Genomic DNA, 18,340 nt, shown 5'->3' with positions numbered 1-18,340 from the left:
GCCCACTGAGCTCAGGGCTATTCTTGGAGCCTGAGTCAGCGGCAAGCAAACTGAGGCAAAGGATGTTTTGCCCTGCCTGTCCAGGCAGCAGTTAGAAACCAGATGCGAACACAATGCCCCAGGCTAGCCTCCTCCCAGAATCCAGAGTAAGCACGTGAAGGTGGCTTCCTCAGGGAGTCCTTGGCCCCGTCTGGGTCGATCTGGGGGACCAAGGACCGCCAGAGGGAGACTGCACAGGGCCCACAGCAAGGGGCTCTCCACAGGAGCTCCTCAGTCCCCAGGCTGGGCCCTCCATCAGGGCAAAGGCTGGGTGTGCAATTCCTGTGCGCTCGCACGCCCCACCCTGGGTACAGACTGGCCAGGAGCACCCCCACACGGCTAAGTGGGAACATCTGGCCTCAGCTCCCTGCAGACATCAAGGCTTCAAGCCCCTGCTGCCGGTCCCACGCTTGCCCCGGGTTGAGGACACGCTGTCCTGTGGGGAGGCAGGAGTGTCCAGGGGATACAGAACTGGGCGGGGGTCCTCGCGCCCCCATCCACTGCCCAGTGGACTCCAGCCCAGCCAAGAGAGGACAAGGCAGTTCTCAACACAGGACTTTATTGGTGGTAGTGTGCAGCCCAGGTCCGAGGAGCTGAGGCGGCATGTTTGTGGTGGGAGGGACCCCGAGCCCCGGCCCCAGCCTCTTCTTCCACGGGCTTCCTGCCTAGAAGCGCAGCCAGAACATGCCACTGCGGATCCGGTTGTAGTCGGGGAGCTGCTCCACGGGGCCTGTAGGGAGAGGGTGGGGCGTCAGGGTGGGGCACCTGGCTGGTACGGGGACACCTGGCCCCGCGCCGCACCCAATTTGGAGCTGCCCAGAGCCGCACAAGACAGGCTTTGAGTGGAAAGAAGGAAAAGAACATTCCTCCAGGGGTGCCGAGCCTGTCCCTTCACGCTCTGGCCCTCAGAGCCCCACCCCCCGCGGAGGTGTCCGTTACCTGGTGGGTGTCGGGTACTGATGGAGGCACCTTGGCAGGGAGTCAGGGAGCTGCTGGGACAGGTTTTCTGAGCAACAACTCCCTGGCAGCCAGACTATTGGGCAGAGCGTCTTGGGGGCCTCAACTTGCTGCTCCCAGTATAAGCTGGGGGTGGGGGAGACCCAAAGGATGGCGCAAGGAGAAAGAGAGCAGGCCCTCTAGGTCACTTACCCATGCCAGCCACTGCTGGACACTGGTCATAGAAGTACCTGGAGCAGACCTCACGCACTACATGGGCATCCACCTCCTGCAGGGGCGCAGAGGGCACACTGACTGACAGGCACGCGAGGACTGCCACCTGAGATCTTCCCCCGCCCGAGGGGAGCGACAGAGGCAGCGGGCAATCCCCTCCCCATGGCCAGTGCCCCGCTTGCCCTCGCTCTCTTCCAGGGAAGCCGGCCCCGGGGGACGCCGTCTAGGACACCAGGGGGCTCACACTGTCAGACCTCAACTGCCTGCCCTCGTAAGTCAGCCAGGTCAGACTGCAGAACCTCCCCAGGGCCCGAGTTACCGCAATCCGGCTTTCCCACTCGGCCAGGGGGATGCGGCGGCCATAGGTGAGGAGACTCCGCCCGATGTCCTCACACACAGGAGTGGTGCCTGTGAGGAGGGAGGGGAGGCTCACAGGTCTGCCCAGTCTGCCCCGGACCACGAGCACACACCCAGACTCCAGCCTCGGGCTGGCCCCAGACCCAGAGCACTTCTACAGCACCTGTCACCACAGTAACAGGCTGCTTCCCTGGCCGAGCCACCCTGTTTCTGAAGCTCCCAGCCCCTGTGGGTGGGGCAGTATGGGTAACCTTCAAAGCTTCCCCTCCACTCCTGAGTCGGATGGCGGCCACAGTGGGGCTGCCCCTGCCAGGATGCTCCCCCGTGCCCGCACGGCCACAGGACTCACCATCCAGATGAGACACCAGGGCGTTTCTGAGGATGTTTCTGCCCCGGAGCACATCGCTCTCTGTGGCACTGGTGCAGAGGCGCATCCTGAAGCAGGAGGGGCTCGCTCAGAGACGGTGCTGTCTCGCTGCCCCCCGCTGTCCTGGTCAAAGGCCCCCAGCCCACACAGCACTACTGGGCTGGCACTCACCACTGGCCTTGCAGGAAAAATATCATATCATCGATGTTCATGCGGTCACAGACAAAGTGAGCCCCCAGCAAGCCCGTCTCTGCATAGCAGATGTTGAAGGTCTGGAAACTCTGGCACAGCTTGTTGGCTGCGGCAACAGAAGCCAGTGGGCTGGACAGGTGCTGCCAGGAAGAGAGGTGGTCAGCACCCACCCCAACATGGCCCACACCCTGCACCCCACAGTACAAGCGCGCAGTCCCAGAACCCTATTCTCTGAAGGCAAGGTCCCAGCACACGGCTGGCGCTCACCATGCCGCCGCCGTAAGTGCAGTCGTAGTGGCCAATCATGGCGTTGGCCACTTGGAGGGCCACGTTGTCCGGGTTGGCCCAGCCCGGCCCCTCCACTGCAATGGCCACATGGGCCAAAGGCAGGGCATCGTCACGGTGGCTTATCTGAAACAGTACATGGCAAGATGTGAAGGACAGCCGGCTACCCGTGCAACCAGAAAGGTGTCAGGTGTTGGTGAAGTGTGTGTGTGTGCGCGCACACAGGTGTGAACACGTGCTTGTGAGGCAGCAGCCATGGGACCCTTCCCACCTGCTGAGGCATCTCTGGAGTCGTGAACATGACCACGTACACAGGGTGCCCCCAGAGGCCTAGCCCTGCCCACCAGGCAGCCTACCTGGCTGCCAGTGAAGCGGCACGGAGCGAGAGTGGGCACGGCGTCCTCGGCGTACGCCCCAGAGATGCCGCTGAGGTGCTTCTGGGCAAGGTCGACCAGCTGCCGGTGCTCCACCCCTGCCAAGACAAAGCAATGTCACCGGCCGGCCAGGGTCCGAGACACAGGGCAGGGGGAACCATGCACCAGAAAAAGACCCCCTATCCCATCTTGGTGGGAGATGGTGAAAGGAAGACATGACAACCAGACAGGGTGAAGGGAGACCCTCCGTGGACTGTCCCAAGGGCAGGGCAGACACCATAGGGTCAAAACGCCCTGATCCCCTCGGCCAAAGGAAAGCACCCTGGCTGCTGGCTGCTGGTGTGGTGGGCAGCCTGCCCTACAGTCCACCCTCCAGGTGCCCCTGCCTTCTGTCCTTTCCTTCCTGAGCTCAGATTCTGGTGGACTCAACGAAGTCTGATGTACCAGCAGTTCCGACTGCCCTTGGTTCCCAGGTTCACTGACCCTAAACCACTAATCATGCCCTTCCTGTCACTTTCTTTTCTTTTCAATTTACCTATTGATTTTAGACAGTGAGGAAGGGAGAGGGAGACAGACAGACAGACTGAAACATCAATCTGTTCTTATATGTGCCATGACCAGGGATCAAACCCACACCATTTGGTATCAGGATGACACTAACCAATCGAGCCCTCCAGCCGGAGACTGTCAGTCTTTCATTCGCCCAGCTGCCTAGGCCGTAAGCTGGGAAGCGTCCTTGGTCCTGCTCCGATCAGTCCCCTCAAGTCCAGGCCTCCACCCAGTTTCCATCCACACAGCCACCTCGAGTCCCTTTCTCCTTGCCCCTGCTCCTGCCCTCTGCCAGCAGGTGCCTGAAACAGCCCCTCCTCAGTCTGCCAGCCTCTGCTCTGGCCCCACTTGGTAGCAGAACAAGCCTTACAGCCCACGTGACACTGCCCTTCTCTGCTCAGGTCCGCACTACCCACCTAACTCCCAGCATTCTTCAGGTCTCTGTTCAAATGACATGAGCTTCAAAAGCAGCCCTCTAACCTCCAACTGAGTCCCCCATTAAATCCCCCTACCATTCTGTGCCTGCCTTTCAAGAAACTTCACAGTCTGCCACCAAACTGCACCATCACATCCTAAGTCGGGTTTGCCCACCAGCAAAGCCATGAGGAGCAAGCCTGGGGGCTCGAGTCCCCCACCAGCCTCCATGCTGGGTCTCCCACGACCAGGCGGGGCGGTGAAAGGCCTGAGGCCTGGTGAGCCACAGCCCAGTGGAGGCCTGCGCCTGAGAAAGCAGCAGCCTGCGGCCAGTCCCAGTGGGGGCAGCAGGGCCGAACCCTACTCTACCTCAAAGACACGGGGCAGAGGCCACTCCCCTCCAGGACAGCGCAGACACAGGGTCCCCAGGAGTGGAGGATCCCCTACAGTCAGAACCAGACCTGGGCCCTGGTAACCATGCACCCCTTACCACAGGGTCTCCTTGAGCCTGTCACTCACCTCCAGCCGCCGCCAGCACCATGCGAGGGGCCTTGTAATGCTGGCCAAGGTATTCGGTCAGGTCTGCACGAGACAGCTTCCTGTAAGACACACAGCCAGTGGCTCAGCCTCGCTCCCAAACCAGAGTGACTGGGGTCACACAAAGTGCCGCTGAGGACACAGACAGGGAGACATGGCTTCTCTGGGACACACCTTAGCACACTGCCCGAGCCCTTCCCCACCGCCGCTGCCCACCCCTCCGGGGCCCAGAAGGCAGCCCTTGCCTGGCCCAACGCACATCTGACCCCGGACAGGCTCACAGCCCTCTGTGAGGAGCATGGGAGCTGGTTCTGTTGGGGTCTCGAGGGCAGCATCAGAGCCTGTCCCCCCGGAGGACAAGGAAGCACAGGGCTGACACCCAGACACTACCTCCCTCAGGTTGTCAGGACATGCGTGGAAACATATCCTAAAACAAAGCCCCAAATTTGAGCAAAGAGCACACAGGAACTAGAAAAGCTTCACAGGAACCACACTGTAACAGAAAATACTTCCAGTTGTGTGAGTCAGGAAAATAAACTGCACCGGCAGCCACGAGGACAGAAAACAGCCAACAAAAGCACACTCGTGCGGACACGGCCCAGCCAGGCCAGAACTGGTAACGAGTCCCACCGAGGCACAGCCAGCTCTCACCTGACATTCTCGCTGGGCCCCTCCACAGTCTGGGCTAGAGGTGTGCCCTGGAACGCGGTGGCATGCAGGTAGTCAAAGACCACGTCCCGCAGAGAGGCGTCGTTCTCCTGCAGCTCCCGCAGGATCACGTCCCGCTCCTTCTCAATCTGGGAGTCTTCCAGGCTGCAGTTCTGCACAATGTCCGCCAGGAGCTCCACAGCTGGATGCGAGGGCAGGTTTGGGTACCAGGTGGGCCACTGGAGACCAGTAACAGCACAAAACCCGCAGGCCCGGCACCCCTGGCGCCCTGCTACAAGGCCACAGGCTCACAAGGTGGCCAGGGGCCCCTTCCTCAGCCAGGCCAGGGCCCCTGGGTGCCAGCCCCTCTGCACTCCTAGAGTGCGCTCCCATCTCCGCACCCCCAAGGCGTCACCTTTCGGCAGGTCCTTGGATAGCGCCTTGATGTAGTAAGCCGTGTGCTCCCGGGTGCTGTAGGCATTAAGATGGGCCCCCATGCTCTCCACCTCCTTCTCCAAGGCACTGCCAGGCCTGTTCTTTGTTCCCTGGAAGCAGACGGCCAGGGCCAGGAAAGAAGGGCATGGCCAAGGCCACTGTTACCCTGAAGCCAGCACTCCTCTAGCAGTCTGACCTTACTGGCACTCCCTCCCCCCTTACGGAGTCGGGTCAGGTCAGCTCACACGTGTGCTCAGTGATGTACCACTACCTCCTCTCCCCCACACCATTCATACGACTGTGCCGTGGCCAAAGTGCAGCAACCTCTGTGCGAGCGAACTGCAGTCACACACATACTCGTGTTAAGATTTACACACACGTCTGTGATGCTACAGGTGGGTAGGCTACACATCCCCTATCTCCTTCTCCATATTTCCATTCATTTAAAAAACTCTCTATCTCTGACACATGGGCTGGCTGAGGGGCTACAGTGGTGACGATTCCCACCCTCGAGAAAGCTCAGAAGTCACTTCTATAAACAAGAGATACCCAGGCAGTCCACCAGAACAGAACACTGCATAAGAACGCATGCTCACCCAAGTCCAGTGGGCGTGTTACAATGTTTGTGGGTACTCTGCAATTCCCCTTAGTACATGCACACAACACAGGTCTGGCCTCTCGTGAAGAGTGGAGTCCCTGTGCAGGGGCTCACCAGACAGGCACTCACTCAGAAGAGGCTAAGCCCACACTCCTTCCAGAAAGGACAGCCAGAGAATGCCCCACAGCTGAAGCTCCGAATTAAGGAGGCAGGCTTTTCTGACCTGCATCCTAAGGACAGATAACACGCAGCACTAAGCCAAGGAGAGAGGAGCCTCACCTTAAAAGCCAGATGCTCCACGAAGTAGCCTGCGCCATTGTTCTTTTCATTCTCGTACCGACTACCAACGTCAATCCACACCCCAACCTGGACAAGAAGTAAACAAACCACTCTAGCCCCCACTTACACCCCACCCTAGGTGATCAGCACGAGCCCACGACCCCCACCCACACAGGCTAAAGCTGAGGCTTATCTTCCCAGGATGGGGGACGGCCATCTCCAAGCAGGACCACTGTGGTTGGAGATGCACAGGGCACCACCGGCTCAGTGACCAGTCACTGCACCACCTGACTACTTACCAAGGACTTGCACAGAAGTTTCTAATGGTGTATGTTCACCTGCTCCCATCACTATATGAAATTCTTAAATTCAGTCTCGATTTTCAGTTGTTTTTTTCTAAGCTAACATATCATTTGCAAACAAGTTTTCTCCTTTCTAAAAATTATACTCTGCTTTGTTCTGGTGTTTTTACCATCCTACCATTAAAGGAGGAGGCTACTGGTTTAGACATTGAACATTTAAGAAAGCAACCTTCGGCCCTGGTCAGTTGGCTCAGCGGTAGAGCATCGGCCCGGCGTGCAGGAGTCCTGGGTTCGATTCCCGGCCAGGGCACACAGGAGAGGCACCCATTTGCTTCTCCACTCCTCCCCCTCTCCTTCCACTCTGTCTCTCTCTTCCCCTCCCACAGTGAGGCTCCATTGGAGCAAAGATGGCCCGGGCGCTGGGGATGGCTCTGTGGCCTCTGCCTCAGGCGCTAGAATGGCTCTGGATGCAACAGAGCGACGCCCCAGAGGGGCAAAGCATCGCCCCCTGGTGGGCATGCCAGGTGGATCCTGGTCAGGTGCATGCGGGAGTCTGTCTGACTGCCTCCCCGTTTCCAGCTTCGGAAAAGTGAAAAGAAAAAAAAAAAAGAAAGAAAGCAACCTTCATTCACACTTAAAAAAAATGGGTTTCTTTGCCCTGGACAGATAGCATGGTTGGTTAGAGCATTGTCTCAAAGCTCAAAGGTTACCAGTTTGATCCCCAGTCCCGGCACATACAGGAACAGATAAATGTTCCTGTCTCTCTCCTTTCCTCTGTCTAAAATCAATGAAATAAACATTTAAAAATAATAGGCCCTGGCTGGTTGGCTAAGTGGTAGAGTGTTGGCCCAGCATGTGGATATCCCGGGTTCAATGCCCAGTCAGGGCAGATAGGAGAAACGACCATCTGCTTCTCCACCCCTCATCCTTCTTTCTCTCTCTCTTCCCTTTCCACAGCCATGGCTCGATTGGCTCCAGAAAGTTGGCCCGGGTGCTGAGGATGGCTCCATGGCCTCTGCCTCAAGTACTACAATGGCTCTGGTTGCAATGCAGCAACACCCCCGATGGGCAGAGCATCGCCTTCTAGTGGGTTTGCTGGGTGGATCCCTATCAAGGCGCATGCAGGAGGCTCTCTGCCTCCCCTCCTCTCACTAACATAAATAAATAAATAATAAGAATAAATTTTAAAAAGGGTTTTTAAAAAAATTACTGATTGATCTTAAGAGAGAAGGAAGAAAGAGGGTGAGGGAAGAGAAATGTGCTGTGAAATAAGACACCACTCAACTCACATGATCACACAGATTTAGTCTTTTAATTTATTATTTGTTCATAGTTGATTTAAAATTTCATATCTAGCCTGACCAGGAGGTGGCACAGTGGATAGAGCGTTGGACTGGGATGCAGAGAACCCAGGTTTGAGACCCCAAGGTCACCAGCTTGAGTGCGGGCTCATCTGGTTTGAGCAAAGCTCACCAGCTAGGACCCAAGGTCGCTGGCTCGAGCAAGCAGTTACTGGGTTTGCTGTAGCCCCACGGTCAAGGCACATATGAGAAAGCAATCAATGAACAACTAAGGTGTCGCAATGTGCAACGAAAAACTAATGATTGATGCTTTTCATCTCTCTGTTCCTGTCTGTCTGTCCCTGTCTATCCCTCTCTCTGTCTCAGTAAAAAATAAAATAAAATAAAATTTCATATCTACTTTCCTAAGAAATAGCGACGTTGGCCCTGGCCGGTTGGCTCAGTGGTAGAGCGTTGGCCTGGCGTGCGGGAGTCCCAGGTTCGATTCCAGGCCAGGGCACACAGGAGAAGCGCCTATCTGCTTTTCTACCCCTCCCCCTCTCCTTCCTCTCTGTCTCTCTCTTCCCCTCCCGCAGCCAAGGCTCCATTGGAGCAAAGATGGCCCAGGCGCTGAGAATGGCTCTGTGGCCTCTGCCTCAGGTGCTAGAATGGCTTCAATTGCAATGGAGCAATGCCCCAGATGGGCAGAGTATCGCTCCCTGGTGGACATGCCGGGTGGATCCCGGTCGGGCACATGCGGGAGTCTGACTGCCTCTCCGTTTCCAGCTTCAGAAAAATACAAAAAAAAAGAAAAAGAAAAAGAAATAGCGATGTATACCATATATATCATAAATTCTTACATGTGCATCTATTTTATACTTAACACCTTGGAAAGAAAGATGCATTTTAAGCCCTGGCAGGGTAGTTCAGTTGGTTAGAGCATTGTCCCAATAGACCAGGGTGAGTTTAACCCCTGGACAGAGCACATACAAAAATAAACCAATGGCCTGACCAGGCGATGGCACAGTAGATAAGATAATCAAGTTGGGACGCTGAGGATCCAGGTTCAAAACTCTGAGGTCGCTGGCTTGAACGTGGGCTCATCTGGCTTGAGTGTGGGATCATAGTTCTAACCCCAATGATCGCTGGCTTGAGCAAAGGGTCACTCACTGGGCTGGAACCCCCCCCCCCCCCGCCCCGGTCAAGGAACAGATGAGAAAGCAATCAATGAGCAACTAAGGTGCTGCAATGAAGAATTGATGCTTCTCATCTCTCTCCCTTCTTGTCTGTCTGTCCCTATCTGTTCCTCACTCCGTCTGTCACAAAACAAAAACAAAAAGCTTAGTCTTGCCTGTTCAAGGCACAAAGGAGAAGCAACTGGTACGAGTTGATGTTTCCCACTCCCTCCCTTCTCTCTCTCTCTAAAAATGAAAAAAAAAAATCTATAAATGAAATCTTAAAATGAAAAAGGAAATAGAACCGTTTCTCATATGGGCTGCTTAAGAAAAATTGGAAAGAAACTTGGCCTCCTGTTTGGCGGGCATCATACGGCTAAACGGGCGCAGACTAGTAAGTACTTCCCGCCACCACAGAGTCGGGTTAGGGGCAGTCCAGCAGTGACCCAAACTACAGAAGCCTGGAGCCCAAGGTCACACCCCGACCTGAGAAGCCTCCCAGCCAATAAGGAGGCGTTCTCTCGACAGCTGCCCGGACTCACCGTGCAGGTAGGCTGGGAGGATTGTTCCGAGGCCACTCGCAGCCCGTTGTCCAGCTGGCTGACCTGCGTCTCGGGCAAGCTCTGGAGGGTCTGGGCGAAGGTGGCGGTGCTCCGCAAGGCAGGCGGCTTCAGCAGGGCGGGCTGCTGTAACCGCGAGACTGGGACTGAGGACTGGGTTGGGGTATCGCTCCTCAGCTCCCAGGCCGGCAGGGGTAGCCCCATCCCCGCCCCCAGGCCAGCCGCGGGAGTGCCATCCCCGCCCTGGGCCGTGACCTTCCCGCGGCCCTGACCCCTTGACCTCCCCAATCTCAACCTGCCGCCGCTAACAGTCCACTCCAGGTCTGCGTCCAGAAGCCCCACCTCCCATAACCCTACGTTCTTGTTGCTGCCTCACCGAGCGGCGGGTGCGCAGCAACACTCGCGTCCCAGCCCCGGCCACCCGGCAAACCGCGGAAGCCGCCATCTTCCAGTCCAGTCGGCTTCAGCCGCGCCACGCATGCGTAGAGCGTAAGCAGTGGCGCCCGAGGCGCAGGCGCAGTACCGTAGCCTTGGCGCTCGGCCGCCCCCTGGCGGAAGCCAGGGATAGTCACTTTCCGGTGGTCGCTAGTGCGATCAGCGCGTCCACAGTCCACCAGCGCGCATCAGTCCACCTGGCTGTTTATCGGTACGCGCGGGTCCGCCTGCGGTCCAACTCGCCTTCTCCTTTCATCCATAGGAGACAGAGCGCGTGATGTTTCTCACCATCCGCGGACGCCCCTAATCCACTGAGTGAGTACTCCGTGCGGGCTAAAAGCACCAGCGTGGAGTCGTGGGACTAAGAGGCAGAATGGAGTAAATCCGGACTGTTGACGTGGAAGGAATTTAACAATATATCGTTAAGAAAAAAAGGAGCAGTTGAGACGAATTTTTGAAAAGGAGTCTTGTTTGGAAAACAAAACACACACAAGCAACCAAAAAACCTCGCCTTTTCTCATAGCTCCCAATAACGTGTTCCCGGTTTTCTTCTAAGCTGTCACTGGCAGCATTCTATTTTTTTTTTTTTTACTTTATTTCTCAATTACACTTGACATTTAATATTATTTTATATTAGTTTCAGGTGTAACTGACAGCATTATTTATTTATTTATTTAGCGAGACAGACAGACAGGGACAGACAGACAGGAAGGGAGAGAGATGAGAAGCATTAATTAACTAGTGTTGGGGCACTTTAGTTGTTCATTGATTGCTTCTTATTCGTGCATTGATGGGGAGGGTGCTCCAGCCGAGCCAGTGACTCCTTGCTCAAGCCAGCGACCTTGGGCTTCAAGCCAGAGAGAGAGAAAGAGAGAGGCATTCATTTGTAGTCCCACTTTGCTGTGCATTTATTTGTTGCTTCCCATTTGTGCCCTGGCAGTGAATCAAACCCACAACTTTGGTGTTTCAGGATGATGCTCTAAGCCAGGGGTCTCAAACTCGCGGCCCACCGAACAATTTTGTGCAGCCCACAGACTAATCCACGAAGTTCAAAATATTTTGGATAAAATTAAGTAAGCCTAGGGGCCTACTTGTATTTTTCATTTCTCTAGCATCCTAGCTAGATATTAGCTTAGTTAACAGCAGTTGTGATGCGAACTATAGTTTCTGGTCGTTTTGTGACACTGAGTAAACTGCATGTACGATTGTGCTTGTTGTACTGATTTTTTTTTGTTTTCAACTGCAGTAAGAAAAGTGTTGCATAACAGTTGCCTTTTGTAGACCTAGTGCGGCCCGCCCAACGGCTGTGATCTTGCTCTGCGGCCCACATGCTGAGTTGAGTTTGAGACCCCTGCTCTAAGCTAACCGGCTAGGGCCAGCTATTTCCACATTTAAAAAATTTGTTGGCCCTGGCCGGTTGGCTCAGCGGTAGAGCGTCGGCCTAGCGTGCGGAGGACCCGGGTTCGATTCCCGGCCAGGGCACATAGGAGAAGCGCCCGTTTGCTTCTCCACCCCTCCGCCGCGCTCTCCTCTCTGTCTCTCTCTTCCCCTCCCGCAGCCAAGGCTCCATTGGAGCAAAGATGGCCCGGGCGCTGGGGATGGCTCTGTGGCCTCTGCCTCAGGCGCTAGAGTGGCTCTGGTCGCAATATGGCGACGCCCAGGATGGGCAGAGCATCGCCCCCTGGTGGGCAGAGCACCGCCCCTGGTGGGCGTGCCGGGTGGATCCCGGTCGGGCGCATGCGGGAGTCTGTCTGACTGTCTCTCCCTGTTTCCAGCTTCAGAAAAATGAAAAAAAAAAAAAAAAAAAATTTGTTATAGCAGTGTATCACTGTTGATACTAACACCTGTATGTTTTCTACTGCTGCCTTAACAAACTACCACAGACTTAATGGTTTAGAACAACACAAATGTATTATCTCACTGTTCAGTAGGGCCGAAGTCTGACATGGATCTCACTGGGCTGAAATCAAGGCATCAGCAGGGCTGTGTTCCTTTCTGGAGGCTCTAGGGAAGAATGTGCCCTTGGTCATTCAGGTTGTTGACAGAATTCAGATCTCAGTTGTTGTAGAACTGCGGTTCCTGTTTTCTTACTGGCTATCACTTGAGATCACTCCAAGCTTCTGGAGGCCACCTGAATTCCTCAGCTCTTTGGATGGTGGAAGATCCCTTCCACCACCTTCAAAGCCAGCAGCAGAGGATGAAGTACCTGTCACACACTGAATCTGAGCTCCTCTTCTGCTTTTAAGGGCTTGTGTGTTTACTTGAGCCCACCAAAATAACCCAGGACAAACTCATTTTAAGGTCTTTTAGTTTCACCTGTGAAGTCCTTTTTTGCCACGCATTGTAACATATTCACTGACTCCATGGATATCTTGCAAGGCCATTATTCTGCCAACCACATCTCCCTAGGAGTCACCAACTCCTGTCCCTCCCTAGCCTGCTCCCTCCCGCTCTCCAGACCTTCTTTCCCCTGAAATCCTGACCACCTATAGTTCCTGGAATGGGTCAAGGTCCCTTCCCCCACCAGGCCTATGTATGCACTTGTCCTTCCGACTAGAGCATTCTCTCCCTCCATTCATCCCATTGTTCATCCTACAGGTCCCAGCCATCAGTCAACCCTGCTCCACACCAACTGTGCCAGCACACCTCTGAAGGGTAATTGCCTTTTCAAGTCTGTTTCACCATCACCACCACCCTCTCCTATTTGTGAATGGGCGAGGGAGGGGCCAGTAGTGTTCTGCACATCAGCAAATCCTAGCATCCACAATGGAGCTAGCAAACAGTATTAAACCTTGCAGAATATAGAAGTGGACTTAACAAGAGGCTGATGAAGCTCAACCTTCAACACCCTTTACTTGCTCGCCTGTGAAGAACCCTCAGTAGTGTGTCCATTGGGTCAAGTATTTTTGGAAAACTTGCAAAATTAAGATAGTCTGACTACATCGTTACCCAAAAGGAACTCTGTTCTTTTCCACCCAGACTCCCCTCTATCCCACTTCCCCTTATATGGGTGACATTGAAGAGACAGTGACATTTTTTGGGTCCAGCCAAGAGGAAGGTGAGCTGGGGAATGTCCCAGGTCGGGTTCTCTGGGCAGCATGCTGAAAGAGGGAGATCAGATGTTTACCGGGAGTCCTTTAGGTTGGGCATCGAAGGAAGGAGAAAACCAGCTGTGACCAGGCTCCTCTCCGCGAAGGCAGACCTGTCTGCTGCTGCATTCTCGGGGGCTGGCAGCAGCAGCCTCCCTTGAAGGGGCACATGGGCAGCACGTGTACTACAGTGACATACTTGCATTGAGTTTAGAGGAACATATTTATGTGGTTTGCTCCACTCCTTTGTATGGTTAGCTCATTATTCTTGTCCTGGTGTAGGAATGGCCTCTAGGGACCTCCTGCTGGTCAGGACAGAATTGCAAGGTCCTATTACGTTTAGAACCTGCCCTATGCCTCACCCCCACCCCCCATGCCAGTGCCTGGGGCTAGGAAAACTGTGGGCCATGGGGAAACAAGATTTGAAATGTGTGGAGCCAGAAGCTCATCTCTGGAAAATTATTCCAAATCATATAATATATATCATGAAAAAAATTGATTAAAGTTTCCTATATTTGAAAAAACCCTGGTCATTTATGTGGCATCATCAATAAAAGTTAATAGAAAAATAACATTTCTAAACTATTGGTCATGGCCAGTTGGCTCAATGGTAGAGTGTTGGCCCAGCGTGTGGAAGTCCCGGGTTTGATTCCTGGCCAGGGCACACAGGAGAAGCGCCCATCTGCTTCTCCACCCTTCCCCCCCTTCCTCTCTCTCTCTCTTTCTTCGCCTCCCACAGCCATGGATCCATTGGAGCAAAGTTGGCCCTGGCACTGACAGCTCCATGGCCTCCGCCTCAGGCGCTAGAATGGCTCTGGCTGCAAGGAAGCAACCCCCAGATGGGCAGAGCATCGCCCCCTGGTGGGCATGCCCAGTGGATCCCAGTCAGGCGCATGCAGGAGTCTGTCTGCCTGCCTCCCCCTCCCCCCACCCCACTTCTCACTTTGGAAAAATACAAAATAATAATAATAAATAATCTAAACTATCAATAATTAAAACACAAATCTCAAATCAACTATGTTAGAATGAGGACTAAATTATCTTTCTATTCTCTAAACACCCCCACCCACCACCAAATTAGAAAATCCTTACTCTACACAGAAGCCACCAGAATGAACAGCCAGAAAATGTAGGGAGAAAGTATTACAGAAACGTATCAAGAAGACACCACAACTATGCTATTGTTCTGAATTTTGCATTGTACTATTTGTCAACTTTTTAACATTTGTAATTTGTCATGATTTCTTTTTTTTTTTTTAAATTTATTATTTATTTATTTATTTTATTTATTCATTTTAGAGAGAAGAGAGGGAGGGAGAGAGAGAGAGGAGAGAGAGACAGGGGGGAGGAGCTGAAAGCATCAACTCCCATATGTGCCTTGACCAGGCAAGCCCAGGATTTCGAACCGGCGACCCCAGCATTTCCAGGTCGACGCTTTATCCACTGCGCCACCACAGGTCAGGCATGATTTCTTATTAATTCACCTGCTTCTACTTTTGAATTAATAATGTTGTTTTTCTAAAATAGAGACCCTAAAAATGCACAGGTCTCAGTACCCACTCAACCTGGATTGCTTTTGGCAGAAGGGAGGAAGGAAGGGTGAAGGCCCCTTAGGGCGATTCAGCCCTGACTCCATTTCCTGGGGCTTTGAAGCAAGGGCCACTCAGGTGCAACAGCACATCTGAGACACCTCAAAGATGGAGGCAGCCAGGGCTCGCGCTCCATCCCCCACCCAGCTCAGGCCCTAAAGCTCAACCAGGAGCCCTGGCTGACTCAGCCAGGTTGTTGCCTCTGGGCCACCCCAGTCTGGCCTGATGGTCATTTTCTCCAACCCCAAGGTGGCCCCCCCCGAGGAGCCCCAGCACAGCAGTTGTATTTCTGGGTGACATTCTTAGGAAGGAGTCAGTTGGTGGGGGGCAGTGGAGAAGGGTGAGTCAGACTGGGCCCTACCTGCCCGCCCACCCTGGGCACTGAGGCCTCAACAGTTCTGCTGGCTCTAGAAGTGGAAAGGGGACAGAGAGTCCAGGCAGCCCGGGAACGCAGACGCACCCTCAGGCCATTTTTACGCTGATGGCTACCAGACAGAGAGAGGCGCATGTTGGGTCACCCACTCTGGGTGGCAGTCCCCTTTATTGGCATTGGTTGCTGAGTAGCTAGATGCTGCAGGTGGTCTTGGATTTGGAGCAGAATGGCATCCAACATGTGCAGGACGGTGAGGAGCAGGGCGTGATCCGAGGTCAGGGTACTGCGTTTACAGGGTCCAGAGGTGTCCATGGTCCCCTGTGGAAGCTGAGAGTAGGACAAGAGGCAAGAGTGAGAGCGGAGGGACAGGTCGGAAGTGGGATGAGGGGCAGCCACCGAGCTGGGGAGGGGGTGATGGAGGATCTGTGGCTAAGGTGGTCGTGGGGCCCACGGGGGCTGAATAAGGACTAGGCGGTAAAGGGGACAGAGGGGGCAGGGTACTGGCCGTGGTGTGTGGTCAGGGGCTGATGGGTGTGGACATCTGCAGGGGGGAGGGGGAGGGGCGGCCGGAGAACCACAGATGCGGGAGCATCGGTGGGCTGTGGGGCGGAGGGATCGGAAGAGCAGAGTTCAGAGCGTAGGTGGAAGGAGGCGGCAGTGCGGAGCAGTGCTCACCTGGCTCAGGGTGGCCCGTGAGCGCCGCTGCTGCAGCACCTTGCGGCTGATCATCAATATCATGGGAATAGAGAGTGTGACGCCGGCCACGGGGTAGAGTGGGTTCATCTCCATACCCATCCAGTGGCCCCGACAGCCCAGGCTGGCCCTGCAACCCTCCAGGCTGTTTGGCTGACAGCCCCAGGGCTGCAAGTCCAGCCCCACCTGGTACCACAGGGGTCGAGACCAGGCATGGGCGGGCGCAGACCTTGCCAGTAGGAGCAGCAAGAACGGGAAGGATGGTGCGCACAGCATGGCTGCGGCCAGTGGAACTTGGGCGCCTGGCAACGAGCAAACGCCCCTCCCCCGACAGCGGGTTCCAGGGTTCCATCCGGGCCATGGCCTTTCACAAAGGACAGCCTGCCAGAAAATGTCATAGGAGTAGGGGTGGGAGCCGTTCCCACCCTGGCAGGACGGCTGGCTGGCAGGCAGGCATGTGGCTCAGGACTAAATTCTCCTGTTCCCTCCCTTCTCTGTCCCTAACACCGACCCCTAGAACTCCACCGCCCCTGTGCTGCCGCCCCTGTGCTGCCGTCCACAGAGCCGCTCACTGAGCCCCTCCGCCCAGCCTACCAACAGTCTGCAGCATAGTAGAGCGAGCGCCCAGACGCTGGGACCCTCACCCTCGGAATGAAGCCTGAGGCTCACCGTGGCCTCCCCTCCCATCTCCGCCATGGTCCTGACCACACCTGCTGTACCCTACACCAGGAGCACTAAGGCTTCTCACAGCGGGAGTTTTGTTTTATTTTCTTCAAAGCATTTCTTTTTTAAAATTTTAGTGAGAGGAGGGGAGGCAGAGACAGACTCCCGCAAGCCCACTAGAGAGTGATGCTCTGCCCATCTCAGGCCGCTGCTCCGTTGCAGAGGCCATGGAGCCATTCTCAGTGCCCCTGGCCAGCTCCCTTGAACCAATCGAGGCATGGCTGCTGGAGAGGAAGAGACAGTGAGAGACAGAGAGAGAGAGAGAAGAAGGGAAGGGCAGTGCAGGGGAGGGGAGGGGAGCGGATGGGTGCTTCTCCTGTGTCCCCTGGCCGGGAATCCAACTGGGATATCCACAGGTAGGCTAAAGCTCTACCACTGAGCCAGCCGGCCAGGGCCCAAAGCATTTCTAAGTAGCTACAATTTCTTGTTTAAGGTCTGCCTTCTACACCAGCACAAAAGCTTCACTCAGCCAATGTTTACCAAGCACTGCCACAAGCCAAGCACTGTTCCTGGTGCCAGGACACGGTGACAGAGTAGACAAAAAGCCTTGACTTCCTGGGCTGAGGTTCTGGGGGTGGCACTGACACACGCTAAGTTGGAAACATAGCCGGGCAAAGTGACTCAGGGACTTGGAGGGCAGGGCAGCCTCTGTCCACCCACCCAGCCCTGTTGCAAGCACTTTGTGGCATTTCCTCACTGAATACTCATTGAGTAACCGGGAGGCGGGACTATTACCATTCCTGCTCTACTGATGAGGAGACAGAGGCCCAGGATGGTTCTAGGGCCTCCCACCCCCCAAATCACTCAAGAGTAGCCGCTGGCCAGAAAGCCTGCTGCTGCCCACTGGGCCACATGCCCAGTTGTTGGCATTTTATGCCAGAGATTGGCACATGCTTCTTGGCTGACAGTGACCTGCAAAAAGCCCATGTGACCTAATACAAAAAGGCATTATCCCAAGAAATCAGTCATGTGTGTTCTCACTTCTGAGTGCAGAGCAGCAGCACCCATGAACACCTTCGCTTCCCCAGCTGGTTGCTCAGGTGTCCACCCTACACCCTCTAGGGGCTGCCCAGGGGCACCCAACCTGCCCTGCCCGATATCCAGTGTCCCTGAGAACAGATCGTTCCCAAGAAGCAGCTGTTTCCAACTACTTTACAACCAAGACCCAGGTGCCGAGGGCTGTACGTGGCTGGGGGCAAGCTTGGACCTGGCTGCTCCTACCTGGACCTGGCCTGCCAGCTCTGCCGCCTGCTCTACACTCTCCCTGCCTGACTCTGCCTTCAAGACTTGCCCCCAACTTTCAACTCCAGTTTCCACTTTGGAGTGTAAGAAGGGTCAGGAGCCAGGGCTATGGATCCCCTGACCCGCACCAAGCTACAGCAGAGCCTGGTGGTGGACAAATGAGTCTTTATTCCTGAGGTTGAAAACACACACGCCCCACCGCCCCTGACCTGCCAGTGCCCCAGCCCAGGCCGACGGCACTGTGCTCAGAGTCCTAGAACCTCCATCCCTGAGTTGTCTATGTGTGTGTGTACAGAGGGGACTCCTGGGCGACATCTGGAGGCGGCACCGGGGTCGGGGGTTCTCACGGGGCCCCATCACAACCTCCGAAGGTAGGCAATCTCAGGCAGCATCATGGTCAGAACTTGGTAACCTGAGCGAGCAGACAGGGGGAGGCTCCTGTCAGTTACCCAGAGCACACACCAGCCCTCCCCCGGACAGCGACCTCTGCCCCGGGAGCAGCTTCAGCTGGAGGAGACAGAAGGGGAAGGCAGCGGGTCTACTGGGGTCAGAGGCATCCACCAACAGTGGTGACTTCCTGGAGCTGGGGTCAGGGTGGGGACAAGCCGTAGCTAAACAAAAGAGCTCAGTAGGCC

General features: G+C 55.2%; 3 protein-coding genes across 4 annotated transcripts in view; all 3 read right to left on the bottom strand.

The window, feature by feature from the left end:
* Positions 1-581: 581 nt before the first annotated feature.
* On the bottom strand, positions 582-10,087 carry UQCRC1 (ubiquinol-cytochrome c reductase core protein 1). 2 transcript variants are annotated; one of them, XM_066245240.1, is made up of 13 exons: positions 9,938-10,087; positions 9,544-9,687; positions 6,245-6,331; positions 5,348-5,477; positions 4,936-5,134; positions 4,267-4,346; positions 2,767-2,882; positions 2,393-2,536; positions 2,105-2,265; positions 1,916-2,001; positions 1,529-1,617; positions 1,189-1,264; positions 582-769 (listed from the first exon to the last, which is right to left on the bottom strand). In XM_066245240.1, exons 1-13 carry the CDS (start codon positions 10,004-10,006, stop codon positions 705-707), a joined length of 1,446 nt encoding a protein of 481 aa, XP_066101337.1. In that variant the 5' UTR covers positions 10,007-10,087; the 3' UTR covers positions 582-704. The 2 variants fall into 2 exon arrangements, with proteins under 2 accessions (XP_066101337.1, XP_066101338.1); XM_066245241.1 differs by having other exon boundaries at positions 9,544-9,684; positions 9,938-10,064.
* A 4,480-nt stretch (positions 10,088-14,567) lies between these two features.
* Positions 14,568-16,024, bottom strand: TMEM89 (transmembrane protein 89). Its single transcript, XM_066245472.1, has 2 exons — positions 15,723-16,024; positions 14,568-15,374 (listed from the first exon to the last, which is right to left on the bottom strand). The coding sequence occupies exons 1-2, from the start codon at positions 16,014-16,016 to the stop codon at positions 15,189-15,191; spliced, it is 480 nt and encodes a 159-aa protein (XP_066101569.1). The 5' UTR covers positions 16,017-16,024; the 3' UTR covers positions 14,568-15,188.
* A 1,954-nt stretch (positions 16,025-17,978) lies between these two features.
* Positions 17,979-18,340, bottom strand: part of CELSR3 (cadherin EGF LAG seven-pass G-type receptor 3) — a 40,655-nt gene continuing 40,293 nt past the window's right edge. The window contains 1 exon segment of the mRNA XM_066245473.1: positions 17,979-18,117. Within this exon segment, the coding sequence (XP_066101570.1) occupies positions 18,103-18,117 (15 nt within the window). The 3' untranslated portion in view covers positions 17,979-18,102.

The sequence above is a fragment of the Saccopteryx bilineata genome, chromosome 10 (genome assembly GCF_036850765.1).
Source record: "Saccopteryx bilineata isolate mSacBil1 chromosome 10, mSacBil1_pri_phased_curated, whole genome shotgun sequence".
Lineage (NCBI taxonomy): Eukaryota > Metazoa > Chordata > Mammalia > Chiroptera > Emballonuridae > Saccopteryx > Saccopteryx bilineata.
The sequence above is the reverse complement of the archived record's forward strand: the minus strand, read 5'-3'. Positions and strand labels throughout refer to the sequence as shown.